The 23812-nt window shown below is 38.6% G+C and overlaps 1 protein-coding gene across 3 annotated transcripts in view; it reads right to left on the bottom strand.

Annotated features, from left to right (window-relative positions):
* LOC134673980 (RNA-binding protein fusilli) overlaps positions 1 to 23812 on the bottom strand; it is a 133455-nt gene that overhangs the window by 4897 nt on the left and 104746 nt on the right. Inside the window, exons 7-15 of one of the 3 annotated variants that reach the window (XM_063532024.1) lie at positions 21311 to 21421; positions 16732 to 16864; positions 15956 to 16093; positions 14859 to 15074; positions 9988 to 10149; positions 9270 to 9350; positions 8486 to 8602; positions 7988 to 8072; positions 379 to 519 (exon numbers count right to left, since the gene is read on the bottom strand). In XM_063532024.1, the coding sequence (XP_063388094.1) occupies positions 379 to 519; positions 7988 to 8072; positions 8486 to 8602; positions 9270 to 9350; positions 9988 to 10149; positions 14859 to 15074; positions 15956 to 16093; positions 16732 to 16864; positions 21311 to 21421 (1184 nt within the window). Of the gene's footprint in view, positions 1 to 378; positions 520 to 3349; positions 8073 to 8485; positions 8603 to 9269; positions 9351 to 9987; positions 10150 to 14858; positions 15075 to 15955; positions 16094 to 16731; positions 16865 to 21310; positions 21422 to 23812 lie in introns of those variants that run through there. The other 2 variants (XM_063532025.1, XM_063532023.1) reach the window with 2 other exon arrangements.

Genomic DNA, 23812 nt, shown 5'->3' with positions numbered 1-23812 from the left:
TTTGGAACCGACTTGAAATAAAAAAAATCAGCAGCTGATTGATCTTTCGCTCACCGTTTGTGCGCTTGCAAAACACGAGTGTCGAGTATACTTAAATGCTTGGCAAAGTTAAGATTTTTACATCGAATGGAGGTCGCACGCCTCTACGTTGTGTGAACATAAATAGCCTTATCCCGCTTGCGGTGTGCGGATTCGGTTTAGTTATGTGTTATTAAATAAGGTAATTTAGTAAAATAATATTTTTTAAAGCAGAAACGTTTACTTGCGATGCTATTAAGCTTAGGAGAAATTTAAAAGTGCAAAAATTACTCACTCAAGACACTAATTTTACCACTTTTAAATTTAAATAAATTTAGTATGATATACAAGAACTCGTACAAGTGTTCGTTACCATAGTCTGCGGATGGTGAGGCGGGTGGTAGTAGTGAGCTGGCGACACGGGGGGCGTGGGGTACGTCCAGTACACCAGCGGCGGCGGCAGGGTCGGTCCCATCGTCGGATAGTAATATGTGAGAGGCCCTGTGCATAAATATTAATTCAGCATGCTTATATGTGTGTGTGGGACCCGGGTATGTCCTTAAACTACGTCCAGGACCCGGGTATGTCCTTAAACCAAGTCCAAGACCACCGGTGGACGGGCAGCAGCGTCCCTCAAATTCGGTGTACTCGACTGCGATCGCCAACCCGCCTGCCAAGCGTGGCGATTATGGCATTCACCCCCCAAAAAAGGGGGAGGCCTATGTTCAGCAGTGGACGTCTTATGGCTGAGATGATGATGATGATGATATATGTGTCATGTTATAGAACGGCATTAAGATCGATTTTTTGCGATTTGGCGATAGTCTAATAGACTCTAAACTACATATTACAATTTTGCAAATATTCTAATGATTTATTACGTTTATATTTAATCATGATTTGATCCATGGTTTAGGATTGATCTTTTCGTAAAATGTTTCGTTTATTCTCAAGTCATGTTTGCGATTACCAATGGAGACGGATCATATAATATTTCAAGTAACCATTGAAGTAAATTTAGTAAATAGTACACAAAATCAGAATCATGCATTTTTGTTAGTCACGCAATAACTACAAGGTACTATATTTAGAATGTATGACGTATTTAATTTTTCGGAATTAATGTTAATATTTTAGTATAATTATATATGTAATATGCCAAATGCTATTTCCCAATAGGACCCACCAATGTATTTCCTTAGGTGCTTATAGAGCCCATATAAATAGATATGTAGATATTTTTTCTTGTTGTGAAGGTTAACATGTGTAACTGAGAGTTTTTGACACTTATATTAGTACAAAAAATAGTAACAAAAAATTTACACAAAATGCTTTACATATTAAAAAAAATATAACGTTGTTTTGATAACGGTAAATAACGGTACGAACCAAAATCTCTCAGACAAACATACGTCATTGCGTAAGTAACGGTACAAAGAGACATACACAATGTATGTATTAAAAAACAAGATGAACACTCACCATCAGAGTCTCAGTACGTTAACAGTCCACCAAAGCAGTGCGCAACTTACACCAATCGGTTACACACGGCGCCGCCGACACCAAGCTGCGGACTTTACCAGACTTATGCTTGCCTAGTACCCTACTACGACCTCAGATTAACTCAAGCTAAGCATGAATACTATTTTATTTTTGTCTGCCTGCAAAAGTAGGTACAACCATCTATCTATGGGGATCTATCATAATAGAAAATTTATTTAAACAAGATAATAAGTATTAAGCTGAAACGCGGAGTTATTATTAAGCGTAAAAATATAAAATCGGAAATGTAGTGAAGCAGATGACAACCTTAAATATGTACTTAATACAGAATTTTGCAACCCCGGAGAACTTAATTAATTTAATTATCGACCACATCACGTTGCGTATTTCTAATTTTATCCAATTTTAAATTTCGTACTTAGATACGGTAATTTCAAAAGCAGCGTTAGCAAATCGAAAAGCAAAATCATTAAGCTGAGGTTGTAGTGCGATAATAAACAGAAGGAAAATTTGTTGTGAACCCTCAACAATGTATACTTACTTCTCCAGCTGTACGCTACACCTGGCCATTAGGGACCCTCTTAAATCCACTATATTAAGCACAAAAACATTTCTTCTACAACACACTAAGCGGAGATCCCTGTTATACATGTTTATCCATCTCTGTCACCTGTACATGCATTTGGAAGCAGGTCATGTAAAGGCAAGCATAGACTGCGACATGAATAATGTCAGTCCAGTTAACTTTGTGACACGGCACGTTGTTATAATTCAAATATATTAGGGTATTGGTTAGGCTCCACTTTAATTCTGCAAAATATCTGAAAAGAATGCAATTTCTTATATTTTGCAAAAATTTCTTTGTTTAGTAACTGTGGAGCGATTACTGAACGTTCAAATTACGCTGCTTTCTTGCAACATAATACGTAATCATCAATTATTTTTTATATCAAATAAGTTTAAGAAAATAATCGCCGTAATTAAAACGTCCGCAATTGTAACCACCACATAAATGAACAATAATGTCGTAATCTAAGCTGGCCTTATTGTACGTATTATCCTTTATGAAACCTGTGCTTTTTTGTGAAGGAACCTTCCCCCGGAGACTTTTTAGCCAATGTTCTAACTAGGAAGTCTTTTAACACATATGCATGTCAGTCTGCATGATCCTCGAACAAGTCCAGAGCAAATCAAGGAGCCGTAATAATGTTACATATATTTAGGTATATAGGCATTATCTACGGGTTACTAGACTGCAGCAGCTCTGTGATTGGTTAATTGACTTCAATTGGCCTTCCAATCAGAGAGCTCCGCCTGTTAACCGTCTAGTTATTGACCATAAACATAGTTAATTTAAGCTATATGTTAGGGGAGGACGGGATGATTGTGCTATTTGAGTAATGACTCGGTCACCTGTGAAGGGAATATTTTGTGATATAACCTGCAAATGAATAAAAAATGTGCAGTGGTTTAGACAATTTGCTCCGTGAACGATTGTACATGTGTAATAATGTGCACCCTAAAGAATTTGCATATACGGTATAATGTAATTGTATTCCATAGTAGGTACCTAAATGTAAGAATGTGTACTTATATCTACATGCCTGAAAATAAATCGGTAGATATTAATTTAATGGTATGGTTGGTAAATAAAGTGATTATATAGCAGTGAGATATATAACGTATGTTAGTAGAACATATACTGACGTCAATTTGTAGGGCGAGGACAAGCCAAGTGTGTTAGACCCTTCACAGTACCAATTCTATGGACACAAGCCTACGAAGAAACAAAAATAGCACAACCAACCAACCAGAGAAACTTGCAATATCACGAAGATAATCGCTTTATTTAAAAATACGCAATAAACTATAATTAGCCAACTAAAATAATTATAATAAAAATCAATGCGACACTAACAAGGTGATTAAATTACACGGAACGCCTTAGTTCTACTTATTGATGTTTAAGAAAGTAAAAATAAAAGCTAAATTTCCGTTATAGTGATTCCAAATATAAACTGCGGGCGTGTTCCAAAAATAGCAAGAAATAGCAACCGATAACCGAAATTAAGCTTGTATTTTTAATCATTAATAATGTTTCCGTTAAAATTAACTGTTGATTTAACCGTTATGCTGACGAGAGTTCTACCTATTCCTCACACCACTTCCCCCAGTCACTGTTTAATAAAACTATATTTCAACAACTTTTTGTACTAAATCGTTTCATATTACTGTGTTTAAACCCATATATCTGCGTTCATTACCTTTAAACTATAAGTTAAAGTTACAGAATTTGATGTTAGTACATAACATTAAATCTTAATTCCAGGAAAGTTCCAAATACAATACAGTATAAGAGTACCAACCACTCCACATTACGTAACTTTAAAAATAAACCGATCATTTTAAAAGTCATTAGAAAACATAACTTTTATAAACATCATCAATGACGCAAAAATATTGTTATAGTATAGCACTAAAAAGATCGTTGAAATATATAATTCGAAGTGAAAGCATATAAAGGCTCAGAATAGCAGAAGAAAAAGCTGTGGATATAGCGCTAAATGACTGGAGGACACCCGAATACCTAGTCAGGAATGGTCATTATGGTCTCGATAACCGTTATCTTGGTAAATTGATAACTCGTTAACGTTATGGAGAGTAGAGTTATGTTCATGAAAAACTATTAAAAATGGTTATTATTTTTATAAAACATACCAAAGATGCCAGTAGCAATATGTATTGACTTTTAAGTACATAATTACTTCTATTAGCAATATAAACGTTAATTCTCTACCAGTAAAAGAACGATTTTAGCGTCAGTTTAAAATAGAACTTACCAAGTAAGGTTTAGAGACCATATTACCAAGTATAAGACGTTGTACAATTCATAGAATCTGTCGTTGTATCCGGCGGCTGTGCTGTGGAAAACGTTCACTCTACAAAGCGAAAGTCACGTCGAGCCATGCAACCCCGTCCTTAAAATAATATAAATTAAGCAATCCATGCTAACCTTAGATCTATTCAGAAATGAACCACTAATCGAGTGAAGAGTCTGCCGTTGAAGAGACATTTTTAAGAGTACTTTAAGAACAACGTTTCCCTGTGATTTTTAAGGAAACGAAAGAGTCCGATATAATATTAATATTATATATTATATCACTAGCGACCCGCCCCGCCTTAGCACGGCAAATTATAAACCTAATCCTTCCTCAAAAATCACTCTATTGCTAGGCGAAAACCGCATGAAAATTCGTTCAGTAGTTTTTGAGTTTATCGCGAACAAACAAAGAAACAGACAGACGCGGCGGGGGGACTTTGTTTTATAAGCATTTTATAAGGTGTAGTGACGGTAAGCGGGAACACTATAACAAGAGCGATTCGTTTTTGTTTGGAACTGAAGGACAAACAGTGGAATAATTTAATGCCCAGCGTTACACTCTTTTTGAAACGTTAAAAAATCACAGAAAAACGGTATTAGTCACCGGTCTCGTACAAAACGACAGTTCTAAAAACTAGTGATTACCAAAATCTCGAATAGAACTCTAAACGATCAGAATGTCCTTCATAAATATATATAGTAATGAGTGCAACTTACCGATTTACCACAAAACATGCCCATTTTCCAAAACACGACCCCTCGGATACACCAATCAAGTTACACACTTCATCGCCATGTAAACAATTCCATGGTATACTTAGTACGTATAATATTATGTTCATTATAATTTTGTTTAAAGCAAAATCAAGGTTATAATGAACACCCCTAAACAAATTTTCATCGACATAAAGTATCCTCTCCCTCTTACACATGTAAGAGTGAAATGGAAACACTATGATGGATGAGAAACTTGAACCAGGGCAATTTATCAGTAAATACATTTTAGAAATGACAGAACAAATATATTAGCCTTTCCACCATGTGAAAGCCCAGGACCTATAGTGATTGAGACATGGCAACACCATAGACAACATGACGTTATTTTAAGGAATACTAAGTTCATTATACAGGTCACCCGATTTAGTACTAAATTCCAAAACTCTTTATAAGTTCATGTTTGTTGCAAAATAAAGCATTCGTCACTTGGTTACCATAGTGTGAAAGAGACGAATGCTTTATATTTTACACAAAAACTAAATATGTAGATGTAGTTATGATATAACGTTATATTTTAAGATAAACGTTATCGAAACGTTTATTTTTCGTTATGACACTGCTGGCAGATGTTGGAATTTCGTACTAAATATCTATTGATATTTTAATACCTTTTAAACTAAGTGGTGTGAGGTAAATGATGATGACATTAAGCTTGGTATCTATGCAAAAAATTGTTAAAGTGAATGCGTCCTAGAAAGGAAAGGGAGGGAAAGGAATCAAAGGAAAGAGAGATGGGAATAGCGATGCTTGACCTATTACTAACGACACGATAAACCTAATATAAAATTGCTGCTCGAATAACCAACTGCGCTAACCAAAAAAACAGGACATATTTTATAGATATAGCTACGCTTGTGCAAAAACGTCTTAGCAAAAATTCGAACTCGTATAGAATGTATAAGTATAAACAAAATATGATTTACAAATGCGAAATCTCGCGGTATATACTACGCACTTAATATTACTTAAATTGATTCCTCGTGCTAAAAACGCAAAAAACACAACATCTATACAGACACCTAACATAAAAAGTGTATACTAACCACAAAAGTGCATTGTACTCATAAAAACGCAAAAAAGTACTAAAATAAGTACATAAAAGAAATCAGCATATTTTTTCAGACTTCTGATCAGTCTCTAAAAAAATTGGCAAAAAACTTTGTCTTTAAATCATGGAATGTCTAAAGTTAAAAGTAATCACATTTTAACTAATCACACCTACTCTAACTTGTCATAATATAAACAACCTCTGATTTTTTAAATGCTCTATCAACTCGGGAAACAAAATTCAGCTAAATATTATTTGGACATTTTTATTTAACCGTACTAAAAGCAAATAATTAACCAGTTATTTATTTATTCTTTAAAATCTCTGGTAATTAAAATTGCCCAAATGATATACCAGCGAAACGTATTTGACGAAATGATGGAACATCCCTTACTTATATTCTTATATTTAATTGATTAAAACACGATGATTCAACAACATTAAAGTCAGTATAAATTCAACAAGAACTTGATTGTAGTATAGTAAGTACTTAACGTAACGAAAATATCAAGCTGCTAAAAACAACTGCCGTTAAAAATAACCGTTAAATGTTAACATAACTAAAAATAGTTTGCGTGCTAACTTCAAAGTAAGGAGAACACTTATGAGTTCCAATAAAGCTTAAGAAATAATGTGCCGAAAAAAGCCAACGTATTTATTTTGGAATGTGTCTCCTAAACGCGTCCAACTGGTGTATTTAGCTTAAATCTATAGCTGTCTTATTTTAATAAATTCAATAAGCTACAATATCAATAACACGGACACAACACTGTTAAACTTTGAGCTTGGTTTACCCTGTTTCAACGAATTGTCGATAATTTTACGATATTAGTACTTAGTACCCTAGTACTCTAATACTAATTAATCTTCCTATATTATTGTTATTAAAACGGGGGATTATTTTCATAAAATGTACTTAAATTTTACTTAAAATCCGGATAACGTCCAAGGCACTGTTCCTTATTTCAACAATAACTCTAACTTTTCTTTTAATAATTCTAACTTTTTAAGTCATCGCATTTTTCAGCTATACAAAGCGCCTTGGATCATAAATCGTATATTTTTCAAAAGTTAACCATAGCTAACTTTATAGGTTTAGTTCCTTATTTCGTTCTCATCAGATAAAATATCTACACGTATTCGAAACTTTCGTATATCGTCTACCGTTTGACGTCAATCTATTATTGATATGTTATAACAAACGCAAATTCCTAAGCTTTAAACGCCAGGATAGTACGGATACATGGACTGCAGCATTGAAAACGTGGCCGGGAACGGCGTGGTCATGGTCGGGGGTAACGCCGCCGACAACGCCGTACCGTACCCGGCCGGCATGGCAGCCGGTAAACCGGCTTGAAGCGCGTTCGCGTACGAAAGCATCGGGCTAGTGTTCGCGTAGGAGAATATAGGAGTGGACGTCCCGTAGGACAGACCCATGGGGAGGGATATAGAGGGCGCTAGCTGGGGCGGTAAGTACTGCCGCTTGGCAGGAGGCGCCTCCGTAGTTTGTGTGAAAGCGCGCTCGTAAGACCTCTTATTCGTGATCGGAACCACCGGCTGCGGGAGGAATTGTTGGAGCTGATACTGTGGGGCCGGGGACGGTGAGCGGATCTGGTAGGTGGGGAGGACGGGGAGCATGGTGGGGGGCGGGCGCATGGAGGCGAGGAGCAGGTTCTCGTGCTGGCGCGCGAGGAGGCTCTGGTGGGCGATGTGCTGCGCGAGCAGGCGCGGCGCGGGGGGCGGGGGGGAGACCAACGTACCGGGCGAGAGCACCTTGGGCGACGTGGCCGGCGTCACGCCGCCGGTCAGCACCAGGTTCATGTCGTCGCCGGAACACTGGAACACCTGAAAATAAGATTTTCATCAGAAACTAGATACAAATATCTGAATGAATTGAGAAAATAATGTACATAGTTAAGAACTGTATGTAACCTTAATTTAACTTATTCCATCCTATAATATATAATTGTATTGCACTGTATTTATTTCACAAGTTAGCTTACACCTACTCACTTACGTGCAATTTAAATCAAAAAGTTTCGGAATACAATGGAAAATTATTAGAAAAATAATAAAATATAAAATCGTTATTAAAAGTAACATTACTAGAGTGCTAAGCGACATTACACCGACTTTGTGCAGAATTAGCTTAGACGGACACTAGTCATTAACAAATAAAAAAACAATAAATACCTCGTTACCCTAAAAATAACTTCGTTAATTACCGTTTAATAACAACGGTATGTCTTTATTATTACCTCAATGTACCGCTGCTTCTTGCCGAACGCCATGTTCCGGTGGTGCTTCTGCTGCGCGCACAGGAACGCGCTCGTCTCGCTGTCCATCTGGATGAACGCTTCGCCGCTCGGGTGACCCTGGGGAAACAAACAAACAATGACACAATCTCCTAAAATTCTATTTTTGTTATAGAGTCTGTGGTTAGAGAATATAACCAACGGAGTGGTCATTAACAGGCGTTCCCCTCTGTCGAAAATAGGCGGCCAATGGTCAACGACATGTCAACCACATGTATGGACTGACGTTTATCTGACATGGTTATGTTTACGTTATGTATACATTTGATGTGCCCCTCCCCCGCAAAAAACGGCTGACTATTTTGTACCGAAAATTATAGACATGGCGTCTCCGTTGGTTATATCCTCTAAGAGTCTGTGATAATGTGCCTCTACATATTATGTTAATTTTACAGTTTTAAACAACGAAGACTTGTATATTATTCAAGTAGGCATATTACAATGCACTTATGAACGTCAGATAAAGCTACACCGGCTCCAACTCTACACCTTTGCCTCGAGAAGATTTAAATCCCACCTCAACTCGAGGATGGCATCCCAATATGAGACCGGCAACATACACGGCGGGACACATCTAAAAATTTAACTGCATTACGAGTAAATAAAAAAAAATACTATAGAATTCATGCAATTTAAATAGCATATATATTGATATGTACCATCAAGTAAGTAACTCTTGTATGTAGGTACATATAAATTGTTAATAAGTCTTAGTTTTCGAACTAACCTGTGCATTATAAACCATGTGGACGCCCTGTACGACGATATTCTTCGCGAACTCGTCCAAGAAAGTTAGGATGTTTTCAACCTGCAGACAAAATTTAATAATCAAACAGACGAAGACGAATTCATAAGGCAGGGCAGGATCGAAGTTTTGCACAGTCCATAGCGGTGCGGGTTTTGCCATGTATTTTTCGTGAATGTACAATTGATTCTGAGTAAAATGAGCCCAAGAAGTCAATATTTTGAAGACATGAATGAAATGTACACTTTTTTTTTGAAAACGCAACTGCAATGTTTCGGCGCCAGAGTGTAGCACTAGCTCCTCTAGTAAACCATAGAGTAACATATACATACTGTGCTCTGTCTCTTTATCGCTCGAATAAGCAAGAGCGATAGAGAGGTTAGAAAACAAAATTTCGATTGTCTTGTTTCGCGGTAGACCCCTAGATTGTGACGGATAGTCGTAGCGCCTCCTACGCAGAGTTTCGCGTAATCCTAGTGAGTTTTGGTTCTAACCTGTCGATAATATCAGTGGTTGAAGGCGTACCAAAAGTATTCAGTATTTATTCAGTCATAATATGGCTTCCATTGCTATTTTCTCAGCGAATCCTTTGACCGTCAAAGACGTACAGTCCAATTCGTGCATGCCCACAAGTTTCAAGATGCCGCGCCGCACATAATAGGCATGGCGTTCAAAGAATTAACGTTTGCCTATACAAGACCTGTGCTTCGTAAGGCAGGCCGCGGAGCCGGACACAGTCCTTGGCGGTGCCGGAGGTGATGACGTGCTGCGGCACCAGCGCCACGGGCAGCAGGCCCTCGGCCGGCGCGGGCGCTGCCGGCGTGCTCGCTGGCGTGCGCGGCTCTAGCGACCGGTTCAGCACCTGTTGGATAAAATATATTTTCACATCACCTATTCGAAAAAGGGCTTTTTCTACCCCGCTAGGAGGAATCAAAGTTGTACTTTTCTGTTCTAGGACATGATTATTTATTTCTTGCATACTATTTTTTTTGGTCAAATAATACATATTTTGGAACATAACAATTTCCTCATAGTTGATGTGAAAAGCGGTATGTGTCACACGGTATCAAAATTATTTCGTCTTGGGCGTTAACACTTGAATCCCTCATTACGCTCAGGATTCTACTATAGAATCCCGAACGTAGTGAATCCATCGCTTCATTCAGGGTTCAATGTACGCCCTTGACGGAAATATATCAATTTGATCCCTTGTAACACTAACTACTATTCTTAATCATCACATTGATAATAATTAATATATACAGTGTAAACTCTATATAGCGACACTCAAGGGACCGGACGTTTTTTGACGCTATAGAGAGATTTCGTTATATAGAGAGAAATGAATATGAAGTAAAGCAACTACATATAGCCAATAATTGTCCACGTTATAGGGAGTGAATCGTTAAATCGAGTGACGTTATATGTGACGTTCCACGGCAAAAGGTACCTTATGGCGGTTGGCGCTTACGTCGCATAGCGCTGCAATAATATTGGAGCGGCGTTAATAATAGCGTAAGCGCCAACCGCCATAAGGTACTTTTACCCGTGGGACGTCACATATGGAGTTTACACTACATAGTTTGGCAAGCCATATCCGTCAGTAGCTAAGGCGGCATATTTAAAACATGTAGGCGCGAAGGGTTATCCTCCCATAGAAAATTTGTATTAGGTACTCGCCTTTTTCTACTGACAAAATGTGTTTGCCAGATACATTAGGTTTGATATTGGCTACAAAAGCATTTTTATAACCTCGTAAGGCCAACATATTAAAATTATCCATTATTTATTTTAGATAGAGGATAGAGGCGAGAATTTAGTAAAAATTTGGGATGAATTTCGTTTGTTTAAAACAACAACGAAATAAAAGAAATGCCTCTTCAATTTGTAATGCATTGCACTCTGCACTGGGTCTCACGAAGATTAATTTTCACGCTCATAGTGTTACGATCCATTTTTAGGGTTCCGTACCCAAAGGGTAAAACGGGACCCTATTACTAAGACTTCGCTGTCCGTCCGTCCGTCTGTCCGTCCGTCCGTCCGTCCGTCCGTCCGTCCGTCCGTCTGTCACCAGGCTGTATCTCACGAACCGTGATAGCTGGACAGGCGGCCTAGCCAAGATGACAATCGCTATCGCTTCGCCATCGAATCGCTTTGTGTCTCTCTATCACTCTTCCATATTAGTGCGACAGTGACAGATGCATTTCGATCGCTACGAAGCGTTAGCGATTGGCATTTTGGCTACGCGGCCAGTTGAAATTTTCACAGATGATGTATTTCTGTTGCCGCTATAACAACAAATACTAAAAACAGAATAAAATAAAGATTTAAATGGGGCTCCCATACAACTAACGTGATTTTTGACCAAAGTTAAGCAACGGGAGTGGTCAGTACTTGGATGGGTGACCGTTTTTTTTGCTGTTTTTTTGTTTTTTTTTTGCATTATGGTACGGAACCCTTCGTGCGCGAGTCCGACTCGCACTTGCCCGGTTTTTCACTTAGTTACCTGTTATTTAGTCCTTATAGTGTCAGACCTAAAGACCTACCAAAAAATACTTACCGTCTTTCTTTGGCTGGCTATCAAGACAAAATGATTCTGATCAGACTTTTAAGTAAATAATAGTTGTTTCTCATACCTATCTCTTCTATAAGTTAAATTCCTAAGTTCTCTTAGTTATGCCGAGACAGAAGCTATCTTAGATAATGTACTTTAGCTTATTAATGTTATATATCAGTACTACACCTTTCATTGATTGTTAGTTATAATAAGTTTATTTTGCCATAAGCTGGACTTTATGTTTGTATAGGTAATTCTGTTGTTCAATGTATTCCTGGTACCCCGCGACACAGGCGAAGCCTAGTGCGGAGACCCCTGCCACACTCTGTAATTTGTATTTTTGGAAATAAAGATTTATGATTATGATTATAAGTAGGTTTTTTAAAGATTAGAATTTTTATAACCTAAAAACAGTGGTAATTAGCTTTTTCTTCCGAAATGCTAGAGTTCCTATGATATCTAATATTGCGTTATAGTAATATGGGTCATTATCTATGAAAAGGAACCTTATGGTCGATGGCGCTTACGCCGCGCAGCGTCGCGCGGCATAGTATTTATATCGGAGCATCGTTAATAATGGCGTAAACGCCATCGACAATAAGGTCCCTTTTCATAGATAACGTCACATACCGACCGTCATAGACCGTCTGCGAATAACCATCATTATGCGTTCTGGACCGTTCGTGATGTAGACTAAAAGGGCATATATAGGCTTTTGCCTAATTATATCATATACACTAGTCATTTTGCGTTCTAGACCGTCCGCGACTATACCATTCAGCGCGGCAGTTCTATCAGCCTTCTTGGCACCGAGCTTGCTCCCATTGTTTACTTGTAAATATGTGTATATAGTTGTGAGAGTTTAGTTTTCATTTTAATGTTTAGAGTATTTATTTTGTTAAATGATATAATTTTCTTATATGAAACCTTGCGTAGAGCACACACTGAATGTATTATTTACAAGTCTGCATACAGCAGTGTTAGTATTCGATAACATTATGTTCATGGGCCGTGGTGCAGCATTAAGTATACCTATCGATACGTTATCGAAAGAATTGCATACCGATAAGAGCACCGTTTTAGATTCTACACCTTGGGGCTTGATTCAAGCAAAGTGATGGTTGCTTCGCTTTTTTGATGAATTTTTTTACACTAAAACGATTTTAATCGTACAAATACCACCGCCACTGTATAATTGAAAAACTAGGACGAACCTTTAAGTTTCAGATTTTAATTTCTTTGTACAGAACATACCGGATCATGTTCTTATAAAATATTAATAACGAGATTGTTCTTCTTCCTCGCGTTATCGCGGCATCCCGGCAACTAATCCCAAGAATTGACATAGGCACTAGTTTTTACGAAAGCGACTGCCATCTCACCTTCCAACCCAGAGGGGAAACAAGGCCTTATTGGGATTAATAGTCAGGTTTCCTTACGATGTTTTCCCTCATCGAAAAGCGACTGGTTAATATCAAATGATATTTCGTAACATAAGTTCAATTTATTGCAATCTCTAACAGAGATATTTATAACTCCGTATAAGATAAATAAAGTATAAGAAAAAAACGTGCCTCGGACAACAAGAAAAAGTCATTCTCGAATAGATGGCGCCATATACCTTTGACCTATTCTCGGCTAGATGGCGTTGGCGACACCGTTTGATATTTTTTAACAACTTTAACACATATCAGTGAAAGAACATCAGTGTGAACAATAAAAATTAAAAACCGGGCAAGTGCGAGTCGGACTCGCGCACGAAGGGTTCCGTACCATAATGCAAAAAAAAAACAAAAAAAAAGCAAAAACAAAAACGGTCACCCATCCAAGTACTGACCACTCCCGACGTTGCTTAACTTTGGTCAAAAATCACGTTTGTTGTATGGGAGCCCCATTTAAATCTTTATTTTATTCTGTTTTTACTATTTGTTGTTATAGCGGCAACAGAAATACATCATCTGTGAAAATTTCAACTGTCTAGCTATCACGGTTCGTGAGATACAGCCTGGTGACAGACGGATGGACGGACGGACGGACGGACAGCGAAGTCTTAGTAATAGGGTCCCGTTTTACCCTTTGGGTACGGAACCCTAAAAATCATTTATCCGTAAACATATTTTGATTAATTTATACATTTTCAATTTTATTTTAAGTTTTAATCGTGTGTCGATAGATGGCAGTAAATGTGCCGTGACTACAAAATTTACTTTGACAGGACCCCTCTATACTATCTATTCTTTTTGATCTTTAATAAACAGTGTGCCTAGTATTATAGTAAGCACATACAAATGTCAGTTAAATGATGAAAATAAGTGTCTACGGCCGATAAGAACTAATGAAACCGTTTTATGATTGATCGTAAGCACCTGAATGACCTCTGGATTTGATTGGAGAGTAGCTTCGGAGAAGCGATGGCTAAACAATATTTGCGTTTTCCATAAGTATTTTATACAGAAAACAGTGCAAGTAAGCCACTAAACTACTGTCGTGAATTGTGATATTGGGATGCTTCATAAATTATTTCACACCCTAGAGCCCCATTATACCAATACGTCGGGACAAACTATTATTATCGGCTTGTCAACTTCAGTAGACGACGTAGACGTTTATGAATAAGGGGGGTAGAAGTACCGAACGGCGGCGTCTCGGCAGATGAACATTTTGTAGGTTTAGGTGCTAAATTTTAACATGCCCTCATACATATTAGTTGATATTAGGTAGCAACTTGGAGATATTTTTCAAATTACTTGTTATAAGGACATCCTTCGTCACCATAGGCTACAGTGGAGCCATAGTAGTAACTAGTAAGTATAGAGTTAGACCAAGAAGTCTGCAGCGATTTTGATAGCCCACGCAGTGCAAGTGTTATTTATACGCCATAATTTCATAGAAGTTTAAAATTACACTTGAACTGCGGGGGTTATCAAAATGGCTGCAGACTTTTCCTGGTCTAACTCTACCGAGAGTGTAGGTATTTCGATGTCTGAAAAGCGCTTAGAGCATGAAAACACTACCTGTTGAACTTCAGCGGTAGTAGACCGGAACAGCTCTATATATCTCTGTCCGATCAGCTTCCGATGCCGGGACAGGGCCTTAGGAGAATCCTCCTCCTTAGAGAACAGCACGAAGGCATCTCCGGTGGCGCGGCCGTCCGCTCGCCGGACGAAGAGGACGCCTTCAGCGCCATCTAGTACTTGCACCGGGTCGTCGCCGGTTGCGAAGAAGTCGAGCTGGAAAGGAAATATTTGGTTCGAATGAGGTGGACCTCGCGAGCAGAGCTTAAAGGCCTGTGCACACCGGCTGCGTGTGTGTGGCGTGCGCTAAAATGTTGGAGCCGCACACGCCACGCAAACGGTGTGCCGTCTCTCATAAGGATCTGTATACTACAACGCCGCACGCGCATGTGCACGTCATGCAAACGCAGCCGGTGTGTACAGGCTTTAAAACTAAATGAATGTATGGCTCCGGACATACAAAAGCATTTTTGCTCAAACTGAAATGGAGACCTTTGCTAAAGGTCGATCAGAACGTGAACGGAAAGTTTCGGTGGTAGGTGCTTGTCGGTGCACAGCAAATAAATAAATAAATATTAGGGGACATCTTACACATATTATCCTAGGCCCCAACTAAGCAAAGCTTGTACTATGGGTGCTAGGCGACGATATACATACTTATATAGATAAATACATACATAGAACAAAGACTCAGGAACAAATATTTGTGTTCATCACACAAATAAATGCCCTTACTGGGATTCGAACGCAGGACCGTCGGCTTCGCAGGCAGGGTCACTACCCACTAGGCCAGACCGGTCGTCAAGTAAATAAATATTCGGGGACATCTTACACGTAAATCAACCTAGCCCCAAACTAAGCAAAGCTTGTAAATACATACTTATATAGATAGTTACATACTTATATACATAGATTACATACTTATATACATAGATTACAACCATGACTCAGGAACAAATATCTGTGTTATCACACAAATAAATGCCCTTACCGGGATTCGAACCCAGGGCCATCAGCTTCGCAAGCAGGGTCACCACTAGGCCAGACCGGTCGTCAAAAAGTACCAGGAGATAAGAAGCGACTAGAAGCATACTGACCACTTGCGCAGGGGTGGCGTCGTAGGGCAGTCCGCGCATGCGTACGATGACCTGCGCGCCGCGGGAGAGGAACGCGGCCGCTTCGCACGTCGCACCTCCAGCCACCGAGAGGAAATCTTCGCCGCTCGCACGGTACACCTGTCAATTCATTAAAACACTTACTAAAGAAAAATACTTTAGACCTCGGGTGACCCTTGGTCTGGCTCATTCTTAGGTCAATGAATAGGCATAGCCATACAGCGGGGTAATGTAGAGAGCCTCATGGGCACCCTTCCGCAGGGCACAGACTTGGAGCTTGAGGCTTGGAACCTTTCATAGGTGGGTATTTTTTTATTTTTGTTGTTCAATTTTCAAGTAGGTTTATTTTAATGTTAGTTTAGTAGGTAGTTTTAATTACAGGAATATTATAGTAAAATCAACATAATAATGTACCTGTAACTAAGCTAAAAACTAAGGTTTGATAGAAACAAGATTGCTTTTGAGTTGTGGTTGTAGAGAATGACGAGAATTAGATGCTGCAAGGAAAAATATGAATCTGATGTTCCAAGCAAAGAGTCATAGTTTGCGATGCAATCTAATACAACAATTTACCTGCGCATGATGACATTTGCACCGTTTACAAGCACACACGAGAGAACAAATATATTTCTCGATTTTCTCGCGCTTTCTCGAGGGCGCTAGCGCTTTTATACCAGGCAACTTTGGCGCCGCCATACTAAGCGATATTCTTCTTCACTCAGTCCGAGATTGGCACAATATTGTTAGTGAAGGCTCACCTCGATGTACCGCGGGCCTATGTGGTGTTTATGCCTCTTGAGCGCCATGTCTCGGTGCTCCTGGGACACGAAGCGCACCAGCGCCTCGCCGTTGCGGCGGCCCTGGGGGGACAGGCAGAGCGCTACTCCGCCCCTGTAGGTCAACAGAAATCAAGGTTAGGTTCTAATTCAAGCACAGAATAAATAATAGTACAGTAGAATCCGCTTATAATGACATCGAAGGGAAGTGACAAACACGTCATACTAAGCGGATGTCATGTAAGACATAGTTGTACAACTTATTATTTTTGTTATGTTTTCCAAATTAATCTCAAATTCCTTTGTGAGAAATAAGTTTTATTAAACTTGTAACTTGTTGTCACTGATGATCAAAACTAAAATACCTTACACGCCACGAACGCACCAACCGTCCTCGCAGGGAAAGACGTGGTGACGGCCACGAAAACCAGCATAAGTGTCAGTATAAACGGACATAATTTCATGAAAATGGGATTTTTCGGTCATAGTAAGCGATTTGTCACTATATAAGCGAAGTCATCTTATCCGAATTTGTCACTAAGAATTTTATATGAAACCAAACTTCGCACAGTAATTACGTCATAGTAAACGGTTGGTCAGTATAAGCGGAGTCATAATAAACGGATTCTACTGTAGTAGGTACAGAAGATTCACTCTCTAACAAAATGCGTCTATCACGACAGATATGACCGCGAGGTGGCGCAAGCGTGAGCAGGCGCTCGTTCCGTAGCGGTGCGCGGCAACTATTACTACTGCTAGACAGTAGACACCAAATTTGGTGAGGGCCACATGTACTTGTAGCGACGCGACGAAATCGCGGAGTGAGCCACGCCTGATTCAAGTCAGTTTTTGAGGTTTTTGAGGAAATTGAATTTTTTTTAATTACAGGAAAAATGCAAATGCAAATGGAATTCATAGCTTCCAGCAAGATTTGAACGACTTTCTATCTAAATATTCGATAGTGGTTAAAATCAACTATAAACTTATTTATTTTATTTATTTATTTAAACTTTATTGCACAAGCACAGGAAAAATGTACAAATGGCGGACTTAATGCCTAAAGGCATTCTCTACCAGTCAACCATTGGGTCAAACAGAGACAAATGTTGGTGCAGGAGATACATAATTTATAAAGAGAAATGTAACCGAGAAGTCAAATATTATATATAAACATAATATATATTATATATTATATATAAACTTAATTGGATTCCGGTAAATTTTAATTATTCACATTTTTCGTCGATTAATAGTTAATTGATCCCTATTTATTCGTATAATGAGTTTTTAAGTAGGTACAACAATAGCACAGAATAAATTATAGTAACTACTATAGGTCGTTTTTTTAGCATTAGAAAGAACTTGCAAGAAGGTAAGCGATCTTGACATGTCTTTTAATTGAAAAACGCTTTATAAAAATATAAAACTATTACTTATGAAAGCAGAAGAATATAAATTATCGTATTAGATTCATAATTGTTACATATTTGCCGTAACTTATTTTTAAAATGTGTCTTTCAATTAAAAGACACATCAAGATTGTTTACCTAATTTCTAATGCTAAAAAAAACGAAGTATGATAACAGAAGATTCACTCTCTAACAAAACGTGTCTGTTACGATTAGGACAGACATGACCGCTAGGTGGCGCAAGCGCCACGCGCGGCTTATGGCTTTTCTGCACGATGGGCCAACGCCGGCCACTCCAAGGGACGCAGCCATGCGGTAGAATGAGACAGCAATACCACTTGCTCCCTCTAACGCATAAATGCGTCCCTTGGAGTGGCCGGCGTTGTCCCATCGTGTAGGGGAGCCATTATCGACGACTGGTCTGGCCTAGTGGGTCATGACCCTGCCTATGAAGCCGATGGTCCCGGGTTCGAATCCTCGTAAGGGCATTTATTTGTATGATGATACAGATATTTGTTCCTGAGTCATGGTTGTTTTCTATGTATTTAAGTATTTATATATTATATATATCGTTGTCTGAGTACCCACAACACAAGCTTTCTTGAGCTTACCGTGGGGCTCAGTCAATTTGTGTAAAAATGTCCTGTAATATTTATTTATTTATTATGACTAACCACCAACATTGGTGTGTGACGGTGTACTTATAATCCCACCAAAAACATAAATGTAAAAAAGGAGAGCCAAGTTCAATACAAAAATTATGCTTGGCTGTGGGGCTCGCCGCAAAAAGAATGGAGATCTAAATGAGTGCCACTGCCAAGTTCTATGCAAAATCCAAATATGTATTTATAGGTACAAAATAACATTATAAACAAGTATTAAACTCTATTTCTTTGCTTTATTGGATACCTATAACAATTGCTGTTATTTAAAAAAATGTGAGATCTTAAAGTAGGTTAGATTTGACTTGGCCAGTTTTCATTATATCAATCATTTTATATATATTGTAATTCTGATAAAACCTGGCCAAGCCAAATCTAACCTACTTTAAGATCTCACATTTTTTTAAATAACAGCATTTGTTATAGGTATCCAATAAAGCAAAGAAATAGAGTTTAATACTTGTTTATAATGTTATTTTGTTCTAAACTAAACTGGCCAAGCCAAATCTAACCTACTTTAAGATCTCACATTTTTTTAAATAACAGCATTTGTTATAGGTATCCAATAAAGCAAAGAAATAGAGTTTAATACTTGTTTATAATGTTATTTTGTTCCTATAAATACATATTTGGATTTTGCATAGAACTTGGCAGTGGCACTCATTTAGATCTCCATTCTTTTTGCGGCGAGCCCCACAGCCAAGCATAATTTTTGTATTGAACTTGGCTCTCCTTTTTACATTTATGTTTTTGGTGGGATATCAATACTTTTTGTAAAGAAAACTAGGCAGGTATTGAGATTTAATGTTTTTTCTTGTGTTTCCGCTGTATGGTTTTTACTTCTGTTCTTTGTATAATTATGTGGTGCCGCGCGCCGCCGACGACACACCGTTGGCCGGTTGTTTAGAGCGTATTACAAGTTTTTTGTATGGGGACACCACTTATTTTTTGACTAAACTTTATTTTAATATAGCAAATATAATAATACATATATTGGGGTAGTTTCAAATATCTGCTTGTAACGGTTCCAACGCTACAATAAAAAAATATTTTTTTGTATGGGGACCCCCCCTATTTTTTAACTTTTTTTTATTTTTAGATTTTTTCCTACGCTTACACATAATAACCGAGCTGGATTCCAAATTTCATCCTTCTAGGTCATCTGGAAGTAGGTTAGGTTTAGGTACTTATATGTCAGTCCCAATAAAAAATGTTTTTTTTGTATGGGGAACACCCTATTTTTAAACTTTATTTTATTTTTAGATTTTTTCCTACGTTTACACACAATAACCGAGCTGGATTCCAAATTTCATCCTTCTAGGTCATCTGGAAGTAGGTTAGGTTTAGGTACTTATATGTCAGTCCCAATAAAAAGTGTTTTTTTTGTATGGGGACCCCCTCTATTTTTTAACTTTATTTTATTTTTAGATTTTTTCCTACGGTTACACACAATAACCAAGCTGGATTCCAAATTTCATCCTTCTAGGTCATCTGGAAGTAGGTTAGGTTTAGGTACTATAAGTCATAAGTCAGTCTTAAAATTTACGACTTTTTGACCTTCATACCTTTATAACCGTTTGAGCTAGCTTCATGAAATTTGGGCTTCTAGATATCCTTATGGATATAATTAAACACACGTAGTTTTATGTGTTTACGTCAAAGATGTTTTGAGTTATAGAAGGGTCAAAAGTGGCACCAAGTGGTTCGTGTAATATTACACTCGGCGCTGGCTAGCCAGTTCCTTTGCTTGAACTTGGCTTGACACGCTGCCGCGTGTCTAGATCTACTTGTTGCGACGCGACGAAATCGCGGAGTGAGCCACTCCTGACAATAGATAAATAGATAGAATAGGTACTCTTTATTGGCTCCCCTCAGTAAAAGATAATACAGCTTAAAGAAAAACAACAATATTTCGATAACTAGGTACCTACTGGGAATACTTACGCAGTCCGTTAGCGGGAATTGTATGCTTTTAGGAAATAAACAAATATTTAATTGAAACTTTATATAATATGCAAATAATTAGAATGATTTTGATTACACTATCGAAATAAAAATTATTATCGGTAAAAAAAATGTTTGAGGGTAGACGCATATTTTTTTTCTAGTCATACTTCAGAAAGCTGCAGTCCAACTAACACATTATATTAATAAAATGCCTCAAACTGCATCATTCAAAATACAGCCTGGCAAAAAATAAATTAAAAAGTGGCAACACTGTAGTATCGTCCGTTTCAAATTATTTTATATAAGAGAACGGGACGAAACTACAGTGTTGCCACTTTTTAATTTATACAGGCTGTAAGTCACAGTCAAAATATAAGTTTCCGAACTTATTTCGAACCATCGTTGGGTACAAAATTACCGGTCGTTAAAGGTTAAAGTCGGTTCTTGTCAGTCAGTAATACTATGTATTCGCTTAGCACTTTAGCATACAAACTTCTACAGCAGGGGGGGGGGTCTCTTTTCCCTGCAGCTGTTTGTACTTACTTGGCCACATTGAGCCCTCGGAAGAACTTGGCGATGTCCTGGTCTGAAGACTGCCAGGGCAGGCCCCGCGCGCGAACTATACAGTTGCCGTCGATCTCATCGTCTTTTGAACTGGAACAAAAACATGATGTTAAATAAAAAACCGACCAAGTGCGAGCCGGACTCGCCCACCGAGGGTTCCGTACTTTTTAGTATTGGTTGTTACAGCCACAGAATAAATAATAGTACTAGGTACAGAAGACTCACTCTCTAACAAAACGCGTCTGTCACGATCAGCACAGATATGGCCGCTAGGTGGCGACAGCGCCACGCGCGGCTCATGGCAAACCCCAAAATTGGAGTCGAACGGATGGAGTTTTAGCTACCTGTAGCAAAGCGACGAAATCGCGGAGTGAGCCACGCCTGTTACAGCGGCAACAGAAATACGTCATCTGTGAAAATTTCAACCGACTAGCTATCACGGTTCATGAGATACTTACAGCCTGGTAAGACAGACAGACGGAGAGTGAAGTCTTAGTAATAGGGTCCCTCTTTCACAGCCAACAGGCGAAAGATAGACCATGAAAACATATTGTCTGACACATTCGCTAGCTTGTGCGTAACTTTATATGCATCTCGCTCGTACTACATATTAGTGAGAGCGAGATATATAGAAAGTAAATTACGCAGACGTTAGCGAATATGACAGTGTCGTCAGTGGTAAGCTGGAGCGTAGTCGTACTGGTGTCTCTTTCAGTCACTGGCGGTATTTTATAGAAGTAAAGATGTAGTGCATAATTGTTTTCCATCGTATTTTCTCGGAAACGTTCGTATTTCGCATGCTACTTCAGTCAACCTCAGTAATTATTGTACTGAGACCACAGAAAAAACATCCTCCAGACTGAGCATAGTCGCGCTACCCCCTCTGCCACGCATACGGTAATTTTATTTCATGTTCGAGTCGAAAGTGTCTTTGTGTGACGTCCGTGTCTTTGAACGGACCAATCACGGCACGGGACTTCGCTCACCTCGTCCCGCGCTCCCCCGCTTTTTGGCATCATCGGTTGCATGAAATAATTGCTCTAAACTCGGTCTAGAGGATTCCTAGTCTATGACTGAGACTAACTGAAATAGCTTGACACGTTCGTGCGTTTCCGTGAAAATACGATGCCAAACAATTATGCACTACACCTGTAAGTCTGTAACGTGTGTGTTATCTTTTTCCTTAAAAACGGAACATATAGAGTCAGACGAAGAATAGTCTGCAGCGGATTTGACAGCCCACGCAGTGAAAGTGTTATTTTAAACGTCAAACTTCTATGAAATTATGACGTCCGACTCTACCTACGTACTTACAACTCAACTTACTTATTTTACATTTCATCATTCTTTATCTTAAACATTTATGTCATCATTACTCTTATCGATAAAAATTTACAACGACCGATTACTGATCGATTGGATTTCAAAATCAACACACTTTCAGCGAAGTTAAATAATACCTACTTGGCACCGATATTCTTATCAATATAAAAGTCTTTTACGTTATCGAAATTCGTTTATGTACCTGTGTTCAACATATAACATAATAAAACTTGGGTAGATTTCAGCAATGCTTGCATACGGCCCGCCAGATGGTAAGCGGTCGGCCGCCTGCAACTCCAGGGGTGTTAAGGGGCCCACTGATTAACAGTCCGCCGGACGGTATCGGCCTGTCAGTTGTTAGAAACTGTCAAATTTTTGTTCTAACTGACAGGCCGATATCGTCCGGCGGCCTGTTAGTCAGTGGTCGGCTTTATGGCTCCTCTAAACGATGGGCCAGCGCCGGCTACTCCAAAGGACGCAGCCATGCGGTAGAATGAGATAGCAATATCACTTGCTCCCTCTATATAAATGCGTCCCTTGGAGTGGCCGGCGTTGGCCCATCGCTTAGAGGAGCCATTACATGCGCGTTACCAACCCTTTAAAAAGCTATACACTCCTTTTTTGTAGAATCCTATACTCCTATAAAACCCCTATCCTATCCCTAAAAACCTCGGATGGGAGCTCATTCTAAACCGGGAAATCCCTACACCTTATAAAACAAAGTCCCCCGCCTCGTCTGTCTGTTTGTATGTATCGCGTGTGTGTTCGCGATAAACTCAAAAACTACTCGAAAACCACTACTATAAAAATGGTCGTATTTTCATGCGGGTTTCACCTAACAAAAGAGTAATTGGGTACTTTCCTATACTTAAAATAAATTATCCCGCACCATGCACGAAATAAAGCACCAGATAATTATTAGAAAAACATAATAGCAGTTATTTTTAAGCATAATTTATATTTAATAAATCGGATGGAAGTATTTTTATACTAGTACTATTAACTAATACTATTTTTAGTAGGTGAGTTGACTGTGACGTCACTACACAAGTTTTCATATAAATTCCATATTAGCAAATCGTTTTGACTGTTCTAAAAAAGAAGCTGGTTTGACTAGTAGGAAAGTAGCCAATTCTTGAGTAAGGTTTAGGTGTATAA

The sequence above is a fragment of the Cydia fagiglandana genome, chromosome 19 (assembly GCF_963556715.1).
Source record: "Cydia fagiglandana chromosome 19, ilCydFagi1.1, whole genome shotgun sequence".
NCBI lineage: Eukaryota > Metazoa > Arthropoda > Insecta > Lepidoptera > Tortricidae > Cydia > Cydia fagiglandana.
This window is presented reverse-complemented; position numbering and strand designations above follow the sequence as displayed.